This window comes from Protopterus annectens, chromosome 10.part0 (genome assembly GCF_019279795.1).
Source record: "Protopterus annectens isolate FY-2018-M chromosome 10.part0, PAN1.0, whole genome shotgun sequence".
Taxonomy (NCBI): domain Eukaryota; kingdom Metazoa; phylum Chordata; order Ceratodontiformes; family Protopteridae; genus Protopterus; species Protopterus annectens.
The window spans coordinates 889,644,001-889,670,004 of record NC_056744.1 but is presented as its reverse complement, the minus strand read 5'-3'; the positions used below and the strand labels follow the sequence as shown (position 1 = coordinate 889,670,004).

Sequence of the window (26,004 nt, the reverse complement as noted above, 5' to 3'; positions counted from 1 at the left end):
CCCAGAGAAAAAGTAGGTTTTTGGAGAGGGAGCTTGGATCTAAGTTGCTGATGAATCCAACTACCTCAATAATTTACATGCTGGACACAGTACAGCAGCTGGATCCAGAGACCTTTTCCTTGACTTTTCTGCCTTCCTATTGTCTTGTCTCTTCTCATCTAGCTTATCTCTGTGTTTTTCTTTGGATCTTTCTATTTCACCTTCCTCTTCTCAGTAAAGGGGAAGTGGATCGCTGTTTAGATTCACAGGATATACTAGACCCTGTCTGAGTGGAAAGTAACCCCTTGTGGATGAGTTTCTCTTTTCTGCCTTGGAGTGCTTTAGTTCAAAAAGCAGCACAGACATTGCAGCTGTCCGGAAGACAAGAGGGATCTAGACTTTAGACACAATAGGAATGGGGGTATTGGGGGGGGGGATCATGTGTCCACAAGCTGAACACTTCTTGAATCCAGGAAGCTTGTCAGACATTAGAACACCACCCTAGAGAAACTAACCAAGCAATATTTATCACACTGAAAAGGTATACACTCTAATAAAGAATTTGTTGGAAAAGGTTACACTAAAAGGAAAACTACACTTCAAAAACTTCACCATATCTAAACTACGAATACGTATGTGTGTGTGTGTGTATATATATATATATATATATATATATATATATATATATATATGCATATTTGGATGTATCAAACTACTAGAAAATTCTACAATACTGTACTACCTAGAAAAAAAGGTATCTATCTTAAGTACATCTCCTTTAACTCTAAAATTTGTTAGACCTAGCTCTACTTAACAATTCTATAGGAAAACATACTAGTAACAGATTTTAGACAAAAACATTGCTTTCACTTATCGTGAATACTCAGAAAGCACATCTGGCCAAACAGGCGGCAAACGAGATCTGAGGTAAATCAGCTAGAAAGATGGAATTGTGGGTAAGGGAAGAGTTAGAGCTCTCGGATCCAATATTCTGGTACAAGGCTTTGAGGTTGGATCCAGACAGATATGACAACCCAAATGTTGAATGGGATGAAAACAGACAACACTGGATCTTATTTTATCAAGTCCACAAAGAAATGGGACCTGTCTTATCAGTTCATGTATAGGTGCAGAGTTCAAAACTATTGCCTTTTTTTTATCCTAAATGACAGATTTTGTTTATATTTTTCAAATAAAATCTTTCAAGTCCCCTTCTGGCTTTCTAAAATACAAAATAACATCTGCAAACAATGCTATTTCTCCAAGACAATTACTCATTCATATCCTATTATTTTGAATTTCCTTATTTCACTTGCTAGTCTTTCCAAGTACAGAGCAAACAATATATCCATCTCATTCTCCTCGTTATACTTATTTATTCTGATAATCTCCCATCATACTTCATATTGGTTCCTGCTTCTTTGTAAATTCTGAAAATCTGAGCTATTTATTCATGTGGTAACCCAAAAGCATGCATAGTTCTCTATCAAATGCTTTTTTTGGCATCCAGGCATATCAACAGATTTTTTTTTCTTCTGTATCTTCTTGCATCATCAGTGTTTTAGTAATATTGTTGAAAGCTTGCTTCTTTCCTCAACAAATCCACAATACTCAAAACTTTAGGCAGCAACTTAGCCAACATTTTGGCTAATATGGCTATAAATACTTCATAATCACAACTCAGGATTGATACAGGCCTGTATGATTTAATCCCATCTGATTTTATTTACTTCTTTTGGAATTACTACCATTATTCCTGCATTACAAGGCCTGTACACACTCCTTCCAACCAGGTCAATGTTAAATTTACAATAATTATAACTACCTCTTTTCTGCTAACCTCTAGATTTCCATCAGTATCCCATCTATCCCAGGAGTCTTTCCTGTTGCCTGGCTCTTGACAGATTCCCTAATTTCTTCCTCTGTTATCAATCTTATTATACTTACATATTCATCAGTCGGTCGGTTTGGGTAGTTTTATTTTATGCAAATATCTTTCCACGTCTCTTTCTTTATTTGAATTCTATTTACCACATGAACAATTCCATATAGCAAACTTGCATTATTTATGCCATTTTCCCTGGTTTGGTCTATGCTGCTTGGATCTGTAATCTTAGCTATTATTCAGTCCACATTTTGCTAGCTATTCTAGGGTTACTTGTTTGCGTCTTTCGGCTTTTCCTGGTTAGGGGTCGCCACAGCGGAACTCCGGTCCGCTAATGATTGGTAGTTGATTTATACGTGCTGAGTTACCAGCCCTGATGCACAACCTTCAACGAAGGTATGCCCATTCACGCATGTCTCCATGCAGAAGACGCTCTAGCTGAGTATCGAACCGGACAGTGTCTTACTGTGAGGCGACAACACTACTGCATGTCTGGACTCATTGAGATTATTTAAGTATTCAAACATATCTTTCCTTGTCATTTCCAATTGCTCCTGATAATTCACTCTCCTGTTACTTTGTAGCTCCTTAATTTTTCTGATCACCTTTAAGTGTTTATCATCAATGTGCCTCAAATTTCTCTTGCTCTTGTTACAGTAATATATTTTAGCCTTGTTTTACAACAGTCCCACACTTTATCAAATTCCCCTGACACTAGGCTTATGGATTAAACAGTCTCATCTAACTATTTCAATGTTCAGTACTAATCAAGAAACATACAAAATATTAAAACATTTAAAGTTCCAGATGGCTATTTCAATGACATTTACAAACTACTTCCTCAAAAAAAAAAAATCAGTAATCTTACTTCAAATAATTCAACATATACAGTCTAAAGGAGTTTCAAACAGTTATTTAAGTCAACCAAATGGAGTTCTAACAGCCACTGTGGTTCTGGCCAAAAGAATTAAAAGTATTACCACACATTACCTCTTATTTTAAATCTGATTTTATTATTTTAGATAGACGAGCCCAGATGGTACACTGACTATGGAAGCTTTGTCTGGATAGAATTTTTTTTTATTTACTTGTCAAACAGGTAAGCCCATTGGTCATGTGTGCACCTGTTCAGGAGAAGCCCAGAAGCTATTTATGGTTATGTGCCTTACTCAGAATCACACAGCATGCAAACAAGAAGTTGAGGAGATCAACCCCTGGACTACATGAAGGAGTTCATTAACGGCTTATAACCTTAAACTTTATTTAAAAAAGTACACATTTTTATTCATTTAGACTTTATTTAAAAAAAGAGATACCATTTATGCTTCTACAACTGATGTATCAAGGAAAAGAGTGAATTTCATATTTTTATTTGCAGTATTAATTTCCTTCCTAATTCCATAAACAAAATTAAAATACTTCAATATTTAAACATTTATCTAGCTATAATGGGAATAAGATTACACATTATTTGCACAAAATCGTTTTTCAGGCAGAGCTGTCACACTTAACTTGTACTTAAAACCTTGGTTTACATTATTAATTATAGTAATACTGAATTTCCAAAACTAAACACTGCTTCAGTCATCATTTCTGTTTTTGCATTATGTGAATTTAGACGCACAACCTCAATCATATGATATAGCAAACCATTTTATAACTGATGGACTGATTCTCATAGGTGTCACATTATAAGATAAACTTAAACAAGTTAATTACTTTTCTACAGGAAACCATACTAGTTTTATTGTTAATCATGGCTCTTCCAACAAAGGTGGCACACATTTCCTTTTAAATATTTACAAAATAGCCTTTTTTCAGGATAATCAAACAGCCCTACAAAATTCTATTTAAAACACTAAATAGCATTACGGATAAAATAAAAACATGGTTTGATCTTTCCTTTCCATTACCCACTCAAACCTCAGTTAATATAAATATTTTCTCAGCACTTTTTTTTTTTTAATTTGAACTCTGTCATTCAACCTTGAGTAAAACTTTCTTTACAGAAAAAAAAAATGTAGGCACCTTAAATCACCAACAGCTGCCTATTAAGTGGCTTTAGACTGAATGAAGGGCTATCTTCTTCTTCTTTCAGCTTTTCCCAGTTAGGGGTCGCCACAGCAGATCACATGTCTGCTCATGATTGGCAGTGGAGTTTTTTTTTATGGTGTCAAGTTGCCAGTCCAACGTTCCACAGAAGGCACACACACACACACGCACTCACACCTATAATACTCCAAATGTATATAATATTACTTATCTACACATGCCGTAGATTACATTTAAGTCCAAACTACTTGCTCCTTACCGGTTTTACAATATGGGTATCTTCTTAAGAAAAGAAATCAATTAAATTCATATGTCTTCAAAGTTTCAAAATTAAAGTACACTGAAATCGTTAAGGATACCTTGGACTTTAACAGGCTTAGTTCACGTTTTTCAGGAACTGTTATGTTAGATTTAATTGAAGTTACTAGAAGAAACTAGTCAAAAAATTATATGCTTTCTGGTGATATGGCAATATTTTCATAAAGACCATCATATTTCTAAGGTGTGTAGAATGTGTCTAAAGTTTATAAGTTTATACTACCATTCTTAGAAGTAGATACTGTAATAACCCCAAGTATGCAGACTTGTCCCATTATTTAAGGGTTATTCCTTTTTCATAATTTTACACTCAGATTATACTTATTCATAAAGCTTATTAAAACCAACAGAACATTTCTCATAACCTAAAATCAGAATTTATAGTCATGACTCGGCTAAAATTCTGCCAATTTGCTGATACTGTAAACTAAAGCAGCCCACGTCAGATTATATAAATCTAGTACTGCAGAAACTAAAATCTAACACTGATTCAACATGGCAAATATGTTTTTTATAGCCATGTCCTCCATGAATATTGCAAAACAACGTATTAGTGACCATACTTTTTCACTATTAGCTAGACTTCACGAAACTGTTGGATGGAAAACTATGAATACAATTATTGGCCATTGCATTAATACCACAGGAATTTACAAATGTTTTAAAATGAAATAGGAAATCTGGAAAAAAGTTTTATGATAATGTTTGGTTGATTACACTGCATTTTTTTTCAAACTGATGTTTTCTGTTTAAGAATTCAGATTTACATAGTGCATGCTTTTCTCCTTTTATGTGTGCTTTTATAAATATTGAGTTACTGCAATTATATCTCACTGTTAGAACTTTTACAGATAAGCATTTTCAAAGAAGCTACATCTATTTCTGTCGACAAAAACTGCATTCCTCCGAAGCAACTAAAATGCTGTATTGAAAAAGCTTGGGAATATTTTTACATTATAGGTTATAAATTCATAGGCAAGTACTAGGCTATCAATCTACACACCATCACTAGCCTGGTGAATAACTTAAGAGTTTAGAATCAAACTTTGTACTTTGCATATCTATTGTAAAAACCTTAACCATTATGGCAATCCTTCCTCCCACATGAGATTAAAATTACAACTAAGAAAATGCACAGATGAAACAAGGAGAAATAAAACTTAGGAGGGCTTCTACCCATAATGGAATAATCCAGTTTCTGAGACTTACTGTAAGTAATCTTACATGATGTTCTAACAGTAATTCAGAAAATAATTTCAGAAGGGTAAAAAACTGCAATTAGGCTGTCCCAGCCTAATACAGTAAATATATTTATTTTAATGCAAATACACTTCTATGAAACTTGTCTGATAAGACATTATTCAGATTATATACAACAAAAGGCCATAAGCCATCTACACAATTTTCTTACTATACAACACTAATGTATTCCAAAATAAATCAAGCATAAGCCATTTTAACTGATGAACTCATTATTTGGTCTCCAATTACAATTGCTCTCCTGAGGTTGGTATACAGATCACTTTTCACACTTGCAGTTGATAAATCTTACTTTACCATCTTGCACCAAAACTGGTACATAGCATCACTGAAAGAAAGCTTAGCAAACATCTGCTGGGTGTCATTTAATCCAAACTCATGGCATCAGAGTGGTATCTACATTTTGTGGGAGGCAGCTAAATATCTCAAAACTATCAGGGTGAGCCCTGCTAGTAGACTTTTCTCACATCACTGCATGAATGCATATGACCAGGAATAAGAAAAAACAAATACTTTATATGTAAAACAGGGTTTCTTAAAATCTCTATTTTCTGCTTATCTTTACATCTACAATTCCTTTACAAACAATTTTAATATTTTAGTAGTTACCTCATTTTTATGTATTTCCATTTGGAGGCGCTCCATGTTGCTTGATGTTTCCCTTATTTTTGGCTGTAAGCTACCAGGATCACCCATTTGCGGGTTCTTCTCATAAACATCTTTCATTTTGTTAAGTGCATCTCTGCAAAACATAAGTTCATGAGAACAGATGTTTGTCTACTATTCGGTGGTTAAAGGAATAACTTTCATTCAATCACAAACTAGTACATTATGCATTAACTATACAGATGTTAATTACACCCTACAGCATATTATTCTCTGTGGTATAAACCCACACATTACTCCACAAGGTCACTATGACCACAATCAGACACTAGCATTAAGATTCGAAAATAAGATGTGTCATAGTGCTTTAAGAATACTGCCAGCATTTACTGACAAAAAGGGCACAGGTGAGTAACAGGATTCCATGTCACCGAGAACATTTATTCAGAAGCAGCTTTGAAACATGTAATGTGTTAATAAAACTTTATGTATGAACTCATGAACCACTAGCTGTCTGACCTGTTTCTGCCTACTGATGAAATGCACAAAAGAAAGAAAGCAGAACATATCCTGAAAGAATAAAATGACCTCCTGTGACCAGTAAAAAAGGATCACTTCATGAAGAATCAAAGGCTATGCAGATCAGCCTCAAAAGTACAGCTGTGTTAGATACTCCTAACTAGAATATTTTTCCAAATAATACAAATGTTAGACTGTGGCCAGAGACTCCTTACATCTGGGTATTGCCTGCAATACCCCAAAACCCTCCTCAGTGGCCAGATTCAAATCGGTCAGTCCCTTCTCACTCTTTACTATTAATTCTAGAATGCTTTCTTGCAAACTACATTTTTTTCTGTGAATAATGATTCAGTTCATGAGCAATAAAGACATAAATGGTCAGTAACCATTAGAGAGACACATTCTCTCTCTAAACAATAAATTTTGAATTAAGTAATGGTAGAAAGTCTAAGATAAAATAATGTCAAGAGGAGAAGAATGGTTCCCTGTGCAGTGTGAACCACCAGTAGCTGCAGGCAGCAATCAGAAGGGATGTCTGAAGGGAAATGAGTAGTTCAACTGCAGCAGTGAAAATCTGTGGAATTGTGGAATGCATAAGAAAAAACTTCTCCAGCAGAAGGCAAGAGTTTCTTTGTATAGACATTTGAGAGGAATCCACCAACCTCAAGAACTATGTGCAGGATAAGGGTAATAAAGGTAAGGTCTTGCAGGAGCTGAAAAATATTTTTGTTCCCCTTTATTCCCAAGTTTCAGAGGAACTATCCTTCCAAATCTGCCATTGCTTCTAGGCAAACTTGCCTCTTCCTAAGGGTAAGAAAGGTTCTAGGCACGTTCCTCTTCTTAAGTCTACTCAGACTTCTTCCAGAAACCTTTTCAGGATAAACCTGGGTCTATTTGATATTTGGGCCTTCTCTTCCTCTTGGCAAGGTCCCCTTGTTTCCCTGCCTGCCTCTCTCTTCCAAACTGGCTTTGAATCACCTCAGATTCTTGGGTTCTCTGAATTGTCCATCAGGGATATTTCTTGGTTTAGACGTCCCTTCCTCCCTTCGCAGGCATTCTTCAATCTCCTCCGAATCAATTCCTGACTTCCCAGAGGTTTTGCAGCCACTTTTGGATCAGGCCACCATTCAGCCTATTCCACCCATGGATGTGGGGAAGGTTTTTACTCCAGAATGTTTCTGGTTCCCCAGAAAGGAGTACATGGCCTTTCCTTACTCAAGACTTTTCTCAAGATCCCTTCTTTTCTGATGTTGCCCCTTCAGATATTGTTTCATCTTCTGCTTCCCCAGGCCTTTCTGGCATCTCTGGATCTGAAGGATGCTTACCCTTCATATCCCCATTCAACTTCTTTTCAGGAAATGTTTACATTTCTCTGTCTCTTCCTTGGATTTTCAGTTCTCTGCTTCGCCCTTTGGCCTTCCTACACCCCCAAGGGTGTTCACCAAATGCTTCAATCCTGTCATTGCTCGTTTTTGCAGGCTTTGAGGTGTACAGATCTTTCCCTATGTTGACAATCTGCTTACTCGAAGTCCTTCTCCCAGCAGTCTGTTACAGGATCCCCAGTTCATCACTCGTCTTCTACACAGTCTGGGGCTCACAACCAACCTCCTGAAACCTGTTCTAACACCCTCCCAGGATCATGTTTTCCTGGGATGCAGACATCAGACTGCTCCCATACCGTTCCCATGCTGGTATCTTTTCCTGTCTCCAAGGTTCTGTCTTTGACAAACTTGAGCTTCAGTGGTGGATTCATCAACTCTTTCTCAATCCAGGGCTTTATTTTCTTTATTTTTTCCCCGAAACACCTTTACTGAATTATCACTTGTGACACAGGCAAATTTATAGTCATATAAAGTAATCAAACTATATTAACATAAACATTATACTTCACATATACTGCTATATATCGTATAACCTAAGCAAGATTACATAAATTATTCAATTTCTGCCTTTTTTTAAAAAAGAAAATATCTTTATTAAACCATCACTTACTACATTAGCAATCATACATTTATATAAATGAAAACAAACACTGACACAATTCTAGTTGCAAGCATTTTACATCACAAACCATACTGACACACCCCCAGTTGCAAATATTATACATCACTTATAATCTACCCAATCTTTCTTACTCAAACATTACATACCTCATTTAAGCCCGGCTGCCTTTTAGACCTCATTCCTTCCTTGATTGTATAATTCCCACAATTCCTTTTTTCCTATGTAAAGATCTCAAATCCAGTTGTTTTCTCTCTCTTACTATATTCACTACTTCCAGTATAGTTGGGTTTAGATTCTGATTTCCATTTTCTAGTAACTGTTTTTTGGGCAGCCACTATTATTAGACACAGCAAGGCCTTACCACGTCTAGGCAATTCTGATTCTATATCATAGCTCAGAATAATCCTCTCCCTTGTCAGACAAATCTGCCCACCCAGCATCTCAGACAGTCCATCTCGCAGGTAATCCTTGAAGTCCACCAACTCACTGCACTCCCAAAAATACATTTCCAATTACCACTTTCTTCTCCTTCACACCTCCAACACTTACTGTCTGCCTGAAGAAAAATTCTCTTGAGTCTACTTGGAGTATAAAAATATCTATGTAAACATTTCTAGGCAAAAATCCTAACTCTTCTAGATTTTTCTGCATATTTGGGAGACATATATATATATATATATATATATATATATAGATATATATATATATATCCTCCTACTGTTCCTTTGTGAATTTCTTATCCAGTCTCTCTTCCCAATCCTTTTTAACCTGCTCTGATTGATCTTATATTTATCATGTAATATTTTATATGCTCTAATTACTCCTTTAATAATAAATCCTTTAATAATTTATTTTTTTCTGTTCTAGAGTCTTTTAAAAACTCTAACAGTGCTAGTCTTTCGTTTAGAACCCCCCCCCCTCTTTCTTTCTCTGTGCCTATACTCCGATATCAATCCCGGATAGGGAAGACAATCTCTAACCTGCAGTCCAAATGAAATCTTGGCATCTTCTTCTATCATCTTTACTTCTGTAGTTATCTGCTTCCAATACCTTGATTCCTTTGCCAGTTTTCTCCAATACATTCCAGTCCACTCTTCCCTCATCTTTATCCCTAATTGCAGTCATACCTATTTGGCAGACTCTCCTTTCTCCATTCCCATGTTGGTTTAGTTTTTATAATACTTTCTGCTACTTTATGGATATAATATTCTGCATGATTATTGCTATTCTCCTTAAAGGCCTGCATCCAAAGTTTCCCAGCTTCCTTTTCAAGCTCTAGTTTCGACTCAGGAGCTTTTCATGGATGCCTCAGACAGGGGGTGAGTTGCTTCCTGTGACCATCTAAAGAAGCAAGGTCTCTGGCCTCTTCATCAGGGGTCATATATCAATATAAAAAAGATGACAGCTCTTTTATTGGCTTTACAAGCTTTTCTCTCCTTCTCTCTTCCAGAGTGCCTGCAAGTTTTCATCGACAATACCACAATGATATGGTATGTCAAGAAGCAGAGGGTCACAAGGACCTCTCTCCTTTGCAGACTAACTCTTCAGGTCTGGGAACTAGCTATCCAGTATCAAGCAACTCTTCAGACAATGTACATTCCTTCAAAGCACAATTTGGTGGCAAAAACTCTGAGCAGGTCCAGAACTCAAGCTCATGAATAGATGCTTCGCAGAGATGTGTTCCTGGACCTTATGCATCAGTGGGGCATTCTTCAGGTAGATCTCTTCACCTCTCCTCTGAACAGACAACTTCCTCTAGTCTGTTCAAAGTCCAAGTCCTCCAACTTGGAAAGTGGATGCCTTGTCTTTTCCTTAGTAGGGGTTATTTCTCTACGATTTTCCACTTTTTCCTCTGTTATCATATGTTCTGCATAAGATCAGGCAGGACTCTCAAAATCTTGCTGATGACTGGCATTTGATCCAGACATCATTGGTTCCCCTTCTTTCTCACCTGGACAGGGTCAACTACCACAAGTTACCTACACATCAGGCCTCAAAGGAAGCCTATTCTGTCTTTCTGAGACCTCAATTTTGTACTTGAAAAATTAACTCAGGCTCCTTTTGAGACCGCTTCTTCAGTTTCCTTGCAACATTTTACTTGGAGTCTATTCTTCTTTTTGGCTCTACAGTGTCTGAACTTCTGGCTCTCATGGCTATTCCTCTTTTTCTTTTTTTAGTTTTTCTCAGAGACAGGATTGTCTCTTTGTACTAATCCTCCTTTTATGTCCAATGTCGTCAATGAGCTGTCCTTTAATTAGTTTATCCATCTTCCTTTCTTCCTTCTCTGCATCCGTCAGTGAGAAGGCTCTACACACCTTGGATTTGCATAGACAGCTCAGATAATATTACTTATATAAAACTGAAGTTATTCACAAATCCAAGCAGCTTTTTGTTTCCTTTCATCCCAAGTTTTTGGATTTGGCTGTTCCTAAGCAAACCATCTCCTCCTGGATTTCTAATGCCATTTCTTTTTGTTATTCTTTTTATGGAAATGTGTTTCCTCCTCTGTAAAGGCACATTCTACTAGGGCACTAGCCTCCTCTGGTGCCTTTTTCAAGGGCCTAGATACCAAATCCATCCTTGAGGCTGCCACTTGATCCTTTGTTCATACTTTCATTAAACATTACACATTCAATATTATTTCCAGGGCCAGAGCAGGCTTTGCCAGAGCTAAACTACATGGGTTTGTGGAGGGATCCTCTATGCCTACCTCCACCCAGCCTTCCTTTCAAGTTCTTGTTTTCTCCCTTAGATGACGAATACTGCACAAGTGATATGGAAGGACATAGTACAGTAGTGTAGAATCTTGCAGTATTTACTCCCTCCCTCTTTCCTTCACTGTGCTGACTCTTGCCCTGTGTTCTGGCTGAGGGACCCTTCTCCTCGTTTTCTTTCTGGATGCATGATCTTCTTTGCCTTTAGGGTATTTTGTTCCTCCTTGGGAATTTTCAGTTCTGAATGTTTGCACAGGTATGTTACCTTTATGCCCTACGTCTTGCATGGGAAGCATACATGTGACGTACAGTGCCTATAAGAGCTGAAGGCTTTGGTATACTGGCTGAACATTGGGCTATCCTTGATAGGAGATCTCTTAAGGGAAGAATACAGCAACAGTGAAGAGAAGGACACCTATTACATTAAGATTTTACACAACTAGCAGATAGAAAATATGGAAAAAAAACGAAAAAGCGAAACTTTTTTTTTTGTATGGGGCAAGCCGCCTTCTGCTCCCCATGTAGCCCTCCACACTCCCTGCCAATTATATAGCCCAATTCCGAGATTGCACTATGGTGGAGAAAAGGCAAACTCCCTGAACCCACAATACTGTGTTCTTGCATATATTTCAAAACCCACAGTGTGTGTTTGATCACTTGAGTTTTGATCACGTATACCAGCTCCCCCCCCTAGTCAATAATATGAACATTCTACCAATTGAATTAAATCTATAAATTACTCAAAAAAAAAATATGTATCCTTACTGTCAAAACACAGCATTCAAATCCTGGTACAGCTCACATTAATTCTTGGTCACAGATATTTTAGATGAACTACCATGTACTGTTCACTTCAGAACGATATGCCTTCAGTATATCCACTGCTTGAACCCACCTGCATTTTTTTCAAGAGCAATAAAATGCTATTTGAATTTCATAAGTACAGTTGTGTAAGTAAACTTACTACAAGAGTAGAAGTTCAAAGGATCACTGCTGCAGTGGCCTTAGCAATATGGTTTAAATCCTGCAAAGGACACAACAGCCTACCAGCTTCCAAAGCTTCAGGGCACCTTCTACATGCCCAAATTGTCAGACAACTCAAACTGAGATGGCTAAAAGGCAATTTTGGGTGAAAAGCCCTTTAGAGCTTTCCTGAATGTAGACAGAAGATGGCTCAGCTCTGAAAGGACAATGCTAGAAACAACAAAAAGTAAATGTTCACACCCTGGCATAAAAGACAGAGCAAAACTACAGAGAGTGGTGGAGGGAAGAACTGGATATTGCAGCAATACATTATGTTTACTTACACAGCTGTACTATGTTCATCATATTGATCACTGCTGCAGTAACCTTAGCTATATGCTATATTAGCTTACCTAAATTTGGGAGATGGAAGGAGAAAGAATAGTTGAGTATAATCTTACCATAACCATAGATGTCCTCCTCTTCTATATGCTGCAGTAATCATCACATATGGGAGTTTGTCTCCGGCTAACTCGTACATCCAGCCAGTATACAAAAAACTATATGCTACTACTAGGTACATGCAATGCCGCACATCCCTCTCTTGTATGTTGGTCATAAAGGGACGTTGGGTATAACGCAGACATCAGCATGCACAAACCTCAGAACTGAATGCTGCCAAGGACCAGCCTGAGTCTAGGTAAAAAAACATATCACCAGGAAAGACAGGCAATCATCAGAGGGAAGGCAGGGGGGTTAGCAATACTGCAGCATATAGAAGAGAAGAGAAAGACATGTATGGTAATGGTAAGATTTTACACAACTAATTCTATGTCCTTCTATTCATATGCTGCAGTATTCATCACATATGGCAGAATGCCAAAGTCCATGGTTGGGAAAACTGGGGGGGGGGGGGGGGAGGAGCAGAAGTTTTTTCTACAAAACCATTTAGAATAGCCCTAGCAAAAGAAGCCCTGGATTTGGAAATTACATCTAGTTTACAATGTTTGGTGAAGGTATGAACAGAGGACCAGGTAGCTGCCGCCAGTATAGAGCAATTGTCCAAGCCTTTAAAGACGACTCCAGAAGAGGAAACTGCTCTAGTGGAGTTTGCCCTCACTGGAGAAGAAAGGCTCTTACCACTGGTTGAGTAACAGAAAGACATGGCTTTACAAATCCAAGAAGAAATAGTTTGCTTGGAAATCGGCTGACCCAGGGCCCTTGGGTAGTAGAACACAAAAAGGTGTTATGATTTTCGGATAGGTTTGGTTTTATCCAGGCAGTATACGAGTTGAATGAGCACATCCAAAGCGTGCAGGATTCTCTCCCTTTTAGATTGATGGGAAGGAAAAAAGGTGGGAAGATTGACAGTCTGGTTAAGGGATAACACACAGACCACCTTGGTCATAAAAGAAGTGTTGGTATGCAAGGAAACCATGTCCCTGTGGGAAAACTGTGAAGGGGTGATTAGACATTAAAACTTGCAGCTTAGAAACCCTTCAAGCAGATGTAATGACCACAAGCAAACCTGTTTCCATGTGCAGTGTTGTAGGGAATAGGAGGTTGCTGGCTCAAAAGGTGCCAAGGAGGAGAAACAGGTTTCCTTGGTGGTCTAATATGAAGGGCGCCTTTAAGGAAAAGTTTCACATCTAACCTCAAGGCTACAGGGGGGGGACATAGGCATACAAACTGAGATAGTTGAAAGGCGAGTCTTCACTGAAGAGTAGGATAGGCCACCTTTCATCAATTAACACAGATAGGACAAAACCACCGGGACATCCACCAACAGTGGCTGTAGATCCATCTTGCGACACCAGATGGAAAACCTGTTCCATTTCTAAATAAAGGATTTCCTAGTAGTGGGTTTTCTGGCCTCTGGCAGAACTTGAAGCACATCCTCAGAAAATAGTTGTCTAATGGGACTCAATATCCTATCACCCACAGAGTCGGGTTCAGAGTTGACAGCTGTGGATGTATCAGGGTTCCCTTGTTCTGTGTCAGTAAGCACACCCTCATGCGCAGTGATTTGAGTGATGCCCCGAGGACCCTTGGAAATAATGAACTGTGTTTCCCCCTTTTCATGCAAATCAGATGCCTGCACTTCCCTCTTGGACATGCTGGTAGACTCCTTAGGGGCTTCCCCTGTGGTACCTGCTGAAGGGACATCCATCGACTCCAGAACGATCTCCGGGCCTACAATGGCCTCGGGAGGGATACCTGAGAAAGGGTGCAGTTGGTAGAACATGCTAGGCACTTAAGATGCTGGTTCTCAAAGTACAATTTAAGCAAAGTTGGATAAGCTCCTTAGAGTTTTGGGAATGAACGACTTACAAATATCACAGATGGTATGGTAGTAGTCTGGGCCTAGACAGAACAAAGGTCGTGGGCGTCTTTATGTGGAATCTGCCTTCCACACTGACACTTGCCCTTCCTAGGCTGTCATGAAATCACCTCACAGCAAAGCAGCAGCAAACCCCCCCCCCAAGAATATAGAAAAAAAAAATGGGGTACTTATCTGAACCATGGTTTAACACTAATAACACTAATCAGGCAAGCGAACATCTGGATCAGTCAAACAGGTGGCAGAAAAGTTCTGAGGTTGGTGCGTTCCGACATCTGCTTTATACCAGATGTCCCTTTATGACCGACGTATAAAAGAGGATGTGTGGTGTCACACGTACCTAGCGGCAGCATGTAGTCTTTTGAATATTGGCCAGACGTATGAGTTAGCCAGAAGCAAACTTCCATATGTGATGAATATTGCAGCATATGAATAGAAGGGCATCAGTCCGGCAGCCCCTGGAGAATGGTCCTAGTAAAGCTTGATCTGGACATATAGAAGGATTCAAAGCTGATAGTGCTTTGTGAAAGTATGTACAGAGGACCAAGTTTCAGCTTCTAGAATCTAACCCTTTTCAAAAAGCCACTGATGAAGCCAAGGCCCTGGTAGTATGGGCCTTGACTCTGCCTGGAATAGTTTTGTTATAGTGAGTATAACAAATGGTAATAGCCTTGGACAACTATTTGGAAATTTTGACAAAAGCTGTCCGTTCTTACCTTCACAAGAAATTAAAGATTTAGTTGTCAGGACAGTACCCAAGTTGTATGTAGACATCCAAGGCACAGAGTAACCTCTCTCATTCATTTTTACGTTCAGGAAAGAAAACAGGAAGATGGATAATTTAGCCTAAAGTAAACTCAGATACCACTTTTGGCATAAAAGAACGATTAGTTCTCAAAGAAACCATGCCCTATGGAAAATGAAATAGGTCGACTCACCATAACAGCTTGCAAAATAGATAACATCCTTGCAGAGGTGGCAGCAATCAGTAAAACTGTTTTCCATGATAAGAACTTCAAGTCAGCTGGATTGGCTGGTTCAAATGGAGCAAGTGCTACCTCCTAACACAAAATTATGATCCCAAGGAAGGACGCTGATTTTTCTTGGAGGCCTCTTCTGCAAAACCTCTTTCAACAACATTTTGACATGCAGGTGGATTGAAAGAGGAGTTAACCATGGATAGACAAACTGAAATGGATGATAAATGCATCCTGATAAAGGAATAAGACAGGCCATATGATAGTAACTCATACAAATACTGTTGAGCTACAGAACTAACCCTGAATGGTTACTGGTTATGTTGCTGGCACGAACTATAAAACCTTTTCCATTTGCTAATATATGATTTTTTAATAGTAAGCTATCTTCATTACTAGTACCTGCTGCACATCCTCAGTAAACATGTCTAAAAGGAAATGGGACCCGATCATCCATGCATAAAAGGGACATATGCACAGATCATCCTTGGAACTGAATGCCCCAGGAGGAATGCCAGACTAAGGATTTGAGTGCTCAAAACATCCAGGAAAAGCAAGAGACCAGTGGGGAAGGTGGGAGGGGTAGAATACTTCAGCAGTGAAGAGAAGGACATCTATGGTTATGGTAAGATTTTATACAATTTTCCTATGTCCCTCTATTCACTTGCTGCAGTATTCTTCACTTGAGGGAGAGCAACAAAGTTCAAGAAGAAAGGGAGGAGGGAAAGAGCAGAGGAGCTCTCAATGAAGCCATGTAAAATGGCTTTAGCAAAACCAGTTCTGGATCTGGAAATATCATCCAGTTTTCAGTGTTTGGTAAAGGTATGAATAGCCGACCAAGAGGCTGCTTCAAGGATGGCACTGTTATCCAATCCCTTGAAGAATACCTTGGATGAAGCCATAGCTTTGGTGGAAAGGCTTTCACAGGTGAGGGAAGGTTCTTCTCATGCAGCATGTAGCAAAAGGAAATAGTCTTAGATATTCAAGAAGAAAAACATCTGCTTGGTTACAAGTAGACCCAGAGCACTGGGATGAAAATTGATGAAAAGTTGATCAGATTTCCTGATGGTTTTTAGTCTTGTCCAGGTAAAATCTCAGTTGTCTATGAACATCTAAGGAATGCAGGATCTTCTCACTGTGATTATGTGGAGAAGGGAAGAAGGTGAGCAGCTAAATGGTTTGGTTAAAGGATAGCTCATTAACCACTTTGGGCATAAAGGAGGAGTCAGTTCTCAAGGATATCCTTATCCTTATGGAAGACCAAGAAGGGAGGGGGTAGAGCCATGAGGGCTTGAAGCTCCAACACCCTTCTAACCAAAGTCAGAAACCCTAGCAAAACTATTTTTCAAGAGCAATGCTTAAGACAGGCGGAAGAAGTGGGTTTAAAAGGGAGAAGTGTCAACTTCTCCAGAGCAAAATTAAGGTCCCAAGAAGGAAGGATAGATTTCCTGGGAGGTCTAATGTGGAGGAAGGCTTTAAGAAATTGTTTCACCTCAAACCTGGATGCTAGAGGGGGAAATAAAGGCAGAAAAGGAAAAATAGCTGACACATGAGCTTTAACTGACTAATAAGTCAGGCCAACAGAGAGAAATTCACACAAGTAGGACAGAACCAATTTGGTTCTTAGAAAGACACCAGAGTGAAAATCTTTTCCATTTGGAAATGCAAAGTTTCCTAGTATTGGGCTTTCTGGCCTTCTGAAAAATCCTGAGTATGTCCTCTGAGAATAAGTGTCTGAAAGGAGTTTGAATCCTATCACTCACAGTGTCTGTTGCAGTGTTGATAGATGTGGATGAATCAGGGATCCTTTCTTGTATGTGAAAAGGTCCACTTTGTGGGTTAACTTGTGGTGATGGCTCTTGGCTAGATGCAGGAGAAGGGGGAACCAGTGCTGTCCTGGTCAAAAGGGAGTCACAAGCATGTTTTCCCATTGGCCCTGTTGGCTTTTGATCAGGACTTTTGTGACTAAAGGAAGGGGAGGGAATACATACAAAAATATCCCCTTCCATGAGAAGGAGAGGGCATCCACTTTCCAAACCAGAGGACTTTGGACTCTGGCACAAAGCTTTGGAAATTGTCTGTTAAGTGGGGAGGCAAATAAATCTGTGTGTGGAGCACCCCACTGGTGGATTATGTCCATGAAAATATCTCTGTGAAGCATCCATTTGTGGGATTGGGTCCAATTGTTCAGTGAGTCTGCCGCAAAATTCCTTTTGGAGGGCATGTACACAGCACGAACTGTCATGTTGTATTAGGCCAGGAATTCCCATACCAGAAGAAACAGCCTGCAAAGGAGGTATGATTTGGTTCTCCTTGCTTGTTTACATACCAGAGTACAGTCATGTTGTCGGTGAACAGTTTGAGGAGGCCTTGGCAAACAAGTAAAATGCTTGTAAGGCTAGGAGCAATACTCACATTTCTCTTGCGTTGATGTGTTCCTTTTCCTGTGAGGGAGACCATTTCCCCTGAAAGTAAATTTGCCCAGGGCCATACCCCAGCCTATGTCTAATGCATCTATGTAGAGTTCTTGGACTGAGCCAAGAGGAAGTAGAGGTAAGTCCTAGGTTGAGACTGACCTGTTGGCTCCACCTGAGTAATTCCCTTTTCAGAAGTGGGATGAGGGGAATGCGGTATTCTAGTGGACGGGAGTGCGGGGTCCACACATATCTGAGGTACCACTGGAATTTCCATATGTGGAGTCTTGCCAGGAGTACCATGGGAATGGCTGAGACCATAAATCCTAGAACCCTGAGGAACTTCCTGGCCATGATGTGGTTTAAGGGAAGAAGGGACTGAAAGAAGGACTGCAGGCCCTGTACCATTTCTAGGGTGGCAGAGACACTTTCATTATGTCTGTCTGGATTTGACAACCTAGGAAAATATGGTCTTGAGATAGGGAGCAGACTAACTTTCAGAAGTTGATTGTGGATCCCAGTTTTCCCAGGAGGGAAATGGTAATTTGCAGGTTTCCTAAAACAGCGAGTGTGGTTGCAGCCTGTAAGAGCAGGTCATCCAGATATGGAAAAATCTGGATGCCCAAGAGCCTGCAGTGTAATCACTGGAGCTAGACATTTTGTGAAAACTCTCGTAGTGCTAAAGAGTCCAAAGGGCAATGCAGAGAACTGAAAATGCCAGGAACCCACAGAAAAATGTAAATATATTCTGTAGCTGGGGTGAACTGGGATGTGGAGATGAGCATTGCTTATGCCTAGGGAAGCCATGAATGCCTGTGAGAGCAGCAGAGGGAAAAGGGTTTGGAGATTTAGCATTCTGAAGGAAGGATCCTTTAAGAATACATTGAGGTGTGAAAAGCACAGGATTGGCCTCCAGGGACCATCCTTTCTGGGCACACTTTTGAATAAAATTATTTCCCTTGGGAGGGACAGGGAGCTTTTTGAATGGAGCCCTGTTGCCACAACTCCAACAGGAGCTCTGAAAAGAGGTGTATTTGGTATTGGGGAGGTTGGGGAATGCCCTGAAAGGTGGGGGTGGATTGCCAAACCATAAAGTATCCTTTTTTGATAATGGAGAGGACCCAACTGCTGTCTTGGGTAAAACTTTCTCAACTCCTGAGAGCATTTGCGAGGCGGAGGGAGACAGGAGGAGACGAGACATTTGCAGGGTAGTCACAGACTCACTGCTCTGACAGGAAATGGCTGTTTTTGTTGGGAGATATTCTGAGGCGCCCCAGTCCTTTGTGATCTCTTACCTCCTCTGGAAGCTTTATTGGGGTGGTGTTGACAGCAGCTGTGAACAAAGACAGGCTTGGAAGGGAAGTTCCTATGGAGCCTATGCACAGGAGAGACAAGAATATGGTTCAACTCCTTAAGTTTTTTTAAACTTTTCCTGCAGAGATTTAAACAGAGAAGCTGCAGCTGGATTAAACAAGGTTGTATTGTCTAGTGGGGCATTCATTCATTTGGATGTGAAGGCATCCTGTAGTGGCTGAAGTCAAAGCTAGGAGAACCTTCTGAGGACTGACCCGGCTGCAATTGCCCTAGCATAAGTCTCAGCAGCATCATGGCTGCATCTGATGGAATGTCTTGCCACTTGGGAAGAAGCTCCTAAGAAACAGAGGGCCAGGTTTTTACCCTCAGAGTCTGAAAGGTCTGAAATAGCAGATGATGCTCAGCACAGCAATTCTAGAGAGTATTTTGTTACATGTCTGATAGATGATGACCCAGAAGGCCAAAGTGGCTCAAATGTAGGCCTTTTTCCCCTAGTCTTTCAAGAGTTCTATACTCTTTGTCTGAAGGGAATAGGAAGGTAGAAGGGAGCATTCTTGAAGGTTTATCTGTTGCAACAGAAATTACTGCTGGGTCTGTAGCAGGGCACCTAGAGAGGAATTTCAGTCCTCAGGAACTTTGTAAAAGTGGTCTGGCTTCTTGGGGGCTAGGGCCTGAGAATCTGACGTTAGGGAGGCATTATGAAAGGCATCTAAAAAGGCTGGATGCACTGGTGGTACTGAACAGCTGGGAAGGTCAACTTGCAATTATTTAGAGAGACTGACAAATGTTAAAGTACTGCAGACTAGGAGGAATATCATAGAACAAGAGGTGCATCTGCAGAATGCTAAACAGAAAATTTACCTCAATAATATACGAGTTTAGAAAGACTGCTGTTAAGAAACTCTAAGCTCCAAAATGGTGAAAGAACTGGTAATAACAAAAAAGCACACTGGTGTTTCCCGGATAAAATCACCAACCTTTATTAAAAGTAGTACAAAACTTCATTGACTAAGCGCTTTCACCCTGGTAGGGCATCTTCAGAGTCAGTCTACAAATTCAGTCATGATCTTTATATATACCTTGCAATCATCAGTGTAATCAAGTCTAACTAAATACAATGAATCCATCATCTCACAACCTTTTTAGAATTAACCCTGTGGTTTTCCATTAAGCTACTTCTTGTATAATCTTCAGAAATCAATCCTTCCTTACACAGTACACAATAGTATATGGTAATAAGGTGATAATACAAGTCCTACTGTTTCTTATTCAAGTATGAATTTGTTAATAAAAAGTAATAAAGTATAAAAATAAAAAATAATGAAATATAACAAATAAAATAGCAGTAAAATTGATCATAAAAAATAATAATGATAAACATGATCCCTACATATATTAACCAAAAATGAAAAGAAATAATAAATAATTGTTCAAATGTATTAAATACATGCTGCCTTGTGTTTTAATATACAAGCTAGGGATAGGGTGTCATTGATGCCAGGGGCATTACTGGCATCTAGTCGAATCTGCCAAAGGCATTCCCTAACCTCTAGAATAGTTTTGTAGTCTCCTCCAAACTCTCTTGTACAAAGCCTGTCTATAACAAAAAATAAAAATTTCCAAAAATTGGGACAATTGTTCGTATGGTTGTCTAGTGAGTTAGTAGATTTCTTGTTTTTAATGTCCCTGTAATGTTCTAGTATTCTGTATCTCAACTTTCTAGTGGTCATGACTATAAAAAATGCTGGACAAGAAAGATAGGTGACCACATAAATTGCCATGTTAGTGTGCAGTTGCAATAGCCCGGGCTCCTCAGGGTCCTCTTGAAATTCCCCACAGAGACATGGGGGCCATCACTGATGTATTTACATGCTTTGCAACTGCTGCACTTAGCCATCCTAGCAGGTCTTTGACAAAAGTTGTCGGTGTTCTCTCTAAGCACTGCTTAATATTTAAATCCCTACTGTTACTGAAAAGAGGAGTTTTGCCTAGTGTGTCATGTAGGTGTGTAGGGACTATATCTTCCCATGTCCTTTGACAAATATTTTTAACTTCCATGGCTAGAAAATTATGCTGTAAAACCATTCCAGTTGGGATGTTTTTGTTATTTTGTTTAGTGATTCTTGTTTTATTGTTGTCAACTGTCCTTTGTGTGTCGTTCAAAATGGGGATAAAATCAGTAGCCCTTCTCCTAGTGATATCATGTTGAAGTATAGTAAGCATGTCCAAAGGGTAACCCCCTTTGGACAAACAGGTCCCTCAAAACCCCCATTTCATCAATAAATTTGCTGTCCTCACTGACAATACATGACAACCTAATAATTTGTCCCTTGGCCACGTTCTTCTTAACATAGTGGGGATGACAACTGTCATAATGTAAAAATGAGTTACTGTAAGTTTTCTTCCTATATAAATTGGATTCTATTCCTCCATTAATGTATAGTCGTAAATCCAAATAATCTATCGTCTTGCTGTCAACATTGTATGTGAATTTCAAAAATGAGGTGGTATTGTTTAAATATTTTATAAAATCCTCTACTTCATCCAGAGTGCCTTTCCAAAGGAACAGAATGTCATCCAAGAATCTCAAATAGATGATCAACCTGGACTTATATTCAGATTCCAGCACAAATTGTTCCTCTCATTCTGCTAAGATTAGATTTCGCTATGTGGGCGCACATTTAGCGCCCAATAACCACCCCAGTAGATTGTCTGTAAAATTCAACCTCAAACCCTATGTAGTTGTCCTCCAGTACAATTCGTATCACATCAACCAGTTGGCCTCTCTTCACGTGATGTATGTCACTGTGTTTATCCAGACTCTTACCAAACCACTCCAACCCAATGTCATGGGGAATCACTGAAAATAAATTTGTAATATCCACAGTCACAAAAAGAAATTCCCCTAAGGGTACATTAGTTAAAGTCCCGAGGCAGTCTAAACAGTGCCAAGAATCTTTTAGTACATGCGGCAGATTATCCAGAACCTTCTTGGTTGTTTTTATGAATTTTTGGTATCCCAAATAAACTGGGCATAACTGGGTGTCCCACTTGTAGATATTTATATTCGTCTGCGTCAATAATTCCTTCACAAAGCATCTCGTAAAGTTGCCAATCAATCTTGGTGTATGCCTTATGGACGTCAAATTTAGAAGCTAGCTCGTATGTATTGGAGTCTTGAATGATACTCTACATGTGCCAAGAGTAGTCAACATTCGTCATTATGACTACTCCTCCTCCTTTGTCTGGTTTCATAACCCTGTAATCAGTACTAGCCGAAAGTTCATTTAAGCAAAATGCTTCAGCCGATGTCAAATTTCTATTATCTACAACAGGCCTTTTATCAGTCAGTCTCCTAATCTGGGTGGTACATAGGCGTTCGAAAGCCATGATCACAGGGTTATATGGAGGTATGAATACACTGCTTCTCTTGAGTGTAAATATTTGTGTCTCCCTGTCTACTTGTGTTTTGTTACTAAAAAACAACTTTAAATTTAATTTCCTAGTATACAACTTCAGGCTGATGAGCAATTTTTCAATATCATATTTAAAATTGGGGACAAAAGAAAAAACTTTTCTCAATAAACTTAAATGACTTTCAGATATCTCCAAGTCAGAATAGTTATAAACATGAAAGGAACTGTCCCCAATTATTGAGGGACCCCCATTGATGTTATTCTCCAAACATGGAGTCAACATGGTATCAAAGTGGTTGGGGGAACTATCGACTGGTATGTCAGTATTAGTGATTAAGCCATCCATAACTGAGTACATAGAGAAATGAATCTCCACCTCTTGTGAATAATTCATCTGTGATGCCAGTTCCTGTTGTTGAAGTTGTTCCTCCTCGGACCCTCACCCCTCCAATTGTTTTCTGGGTAAAACCATTGTCTCTGGGGTGTCGTCTGGTCTGTCTGTTCCAATGGATGGCCCCAATTTCTTAACCTGTCCGAACGCCTTAGTGGGGGGTTGGGTCTCTAAAAAAACTTCCTCTATATCTGTATGTAACCCTTCAATCACCCCATCAGTCTGATTAGTGTCCATCCTAATGTCCCTTTCCAGTAAGTTTTCCTTTTTGGTGTTCCGTGCAGGGTAAGCTCTTTTTTCTTTATACTCATTAGTGTCCCTCAAAATCGTTTTTTGTTTTCTTTCCATACTAGTCTTGACAAATTTTTCTAGGTCAGTTGTAATTCTGCCAAATCTACTTCTATTACTTTCAAAAAGTAAATCATTCATAATGCTTTGTTTAAGAATGAGTAATTTGCTTTTTAAACTGTTAAGCCTACTTGTGTTGTCCTTAATAATAATTCTCATCAGATCCATTCCTGTTATGTCAAATAGTTCCAGCATATTATTGTATGCCTCAGAGTCAGCCTCAATCCCCATAGGTATTTTAAATACTCTCAAGCCCCTCGGTACTTGATTTAACTCAATGGATCGTTCCAAAAAGACATTGTCCATTTGGAGGGAATTTGTATTTCCTAGCGAACTTTTCAAATTTGGACAATTGAGAATTAAGTGTCCCAAAATGAATATTCTGAGACCTAGATGTTTCTCCTAGTTTAGGGGGTACTAAAAAAATTCTCTATGTCAAAAGTTGACCTTCCTGGTAAATTAATACCATCAACCCTCTTCGTATTATTGGTATTCGAGTTGTTGTCCAATCTAGGATTGTTACTCCTTTCCAGTCTTGGGACATTCACATTCAACTCTCTCTCTGTGGAAGTCCCTGGTGGTGTGTGCATAGTAAAAAGCTCAACCTGTGTCTTTGTTAAACTGTCATTCTTGTCTTTGCTTTTGTTGGCATGCAATAATGAAATAATTTGTCTAGAAAGCTCCAAATATTGAACCACAAGTTGTTCCATTTTAACCAACAAAAAAAATGTATAAAAATGTTAAGTATATGTAGATAAATATATGTTGTAAAAAAACCCCCAACAATACCTACAACCAGAAACCAGTATAAAATACATGTAACCCTATCCAAGTTTTTCTGACAAATGTTATTCTCTTCAAACTGTTATTAGCAAACTCTACCCTGTACGTTGCAAAATTGTAAATAGCAAGTTGAAATGTAAAAATGAACCACAATACTAGCAAATAATCTCAATATTAACAATAGTAAATATTGATATCAAAAAATGTAAACTCTACCAATACACAAATTAAACATCAAAAAGTATTATAACACAGAATAATAATGTTACTGAATCCCTTAAATATCCAAAGCATCAGGTGAAATACCTGTCAACTAAAAGGGCACACTTCATTTATAAACATGTTGTAACCCTGTTAAGTGTCCCTAGAACACATTGAATATACGTATTAAATATATATGTTGGTATTTTTCAATACGTATAAACAAAAAACTTTAAGCAGCAAGAAATAAAGTGATGCCTCTCTAAATTATATATTTGTAGCACTATAAATCCAAACAGATAGATGTGTTGATTCCACCAACATAGATGTCAGTGCAGTTCTAGTCCTTAGTCCGCAAAAATAATAATCTCGTATAACTGTAAACTCACAAACATTGAATACAATGTCACCACTAATATTCAAATGATAACTAGTAACAATGGTTATCACTGTACAACGCAATGTTCAAAGGTAGAATAGGTAGAATTCCACATTATGTAACCAAAAAGCAAAAGTCTGCTGAAAAAATGCAACCATACCACAATTACATATTAAAAAAGCAACCAGTCTGTTTTAAAGGGTCCACAGTTGTTATTGACTTTGATATTCCCTTATGATAGGCAAACAATGTTAGAAATAAATAAACTAGTCCAAAATCAGACCCAAGCATAAAAGGCCATCAAAAATTGTAGTTTTACACCACAAACGACCACCTAGAGAGTTCCGACAGTTCCACAGTTCCAATGTTACTCTTTTCCTTGAAACTAATCCTAAGAAATATATACATATATAATATATATATATATATATATATATATATATATATATATATATATATATGGTAGTAATACTTGACCATGTTAGGTCAAGTAAAAAATAAAAAATTACAGAAAGGCAATTTTTTGGTTGAAAAAGCCAAGCAGAAACGCAAACTCAGGCTCGAAGCTAGAATGCTAAAGTTGAAATTACCTCTAGCTTTATATAAATAAGAATGGTAGTTGTAGAAGCCTCTCCACAGATGTTGACTCGTGGTTCCAGACCTTCAAGCTCTTGTTTTCCTGTCGGGGAGGTAATCCTTCCTCCAATTAGATTATTTGGATTTACGACTATACATTAATGACGGAGGAATAGAATCCAATTTATATAGGAAGAAAACTTACAGTAACTCATTTTTACATTATGACAGTTGTCATCCCCACTATGTTAAGAAGAACGTGGCCAAGGGACAGATGATTAGGTTGTTACGTATTGTCAGTGAGGACAGAAAATTTATTGATGAAATGGGGGTTTTGAGGGACCGGTTTGTCCAAAGGAGTTACCCTTTGGACATGCTTACTATACTTCAACATGATATCACTAGGCGAAGGGCTACTGATTTTATCCCCATTTTGAATGACACACAAAGGACAGTTGACCACAATAAAACTAGAGTCACTAAACAAAATAACAAAAACATCCCAACTGGAATGGTTTTACAGCATAATTCTCTAGCCATGGAAGTTAAAAATATTATTCAAAG

At 38.6% G+C, this 26,004-nt stretch overlaps 1 protein-coding gene across 1 annotated transcript in view; it reads right to left on the bottom strand.

Annotated features, from left to right (window-relative positions):
* FNBP1L (formin binding protein 1 like) overlaps positions 1-26,004 on the bottom strand; it is an 879,562-nt gene that overhangs the window by 192,346 nt on the left and 661,212 nt on the right. The window contains exon 7 of the mRNA XM_044086824.1: positions 6,104-6,236. Coding sequence (XP_043942759.1) covers positions 6,104-6,236 — 133 coding nt within the window. The remainder of the gene's footprint in view (positions 1-6,103; positions 6,237-26,004) is intronic.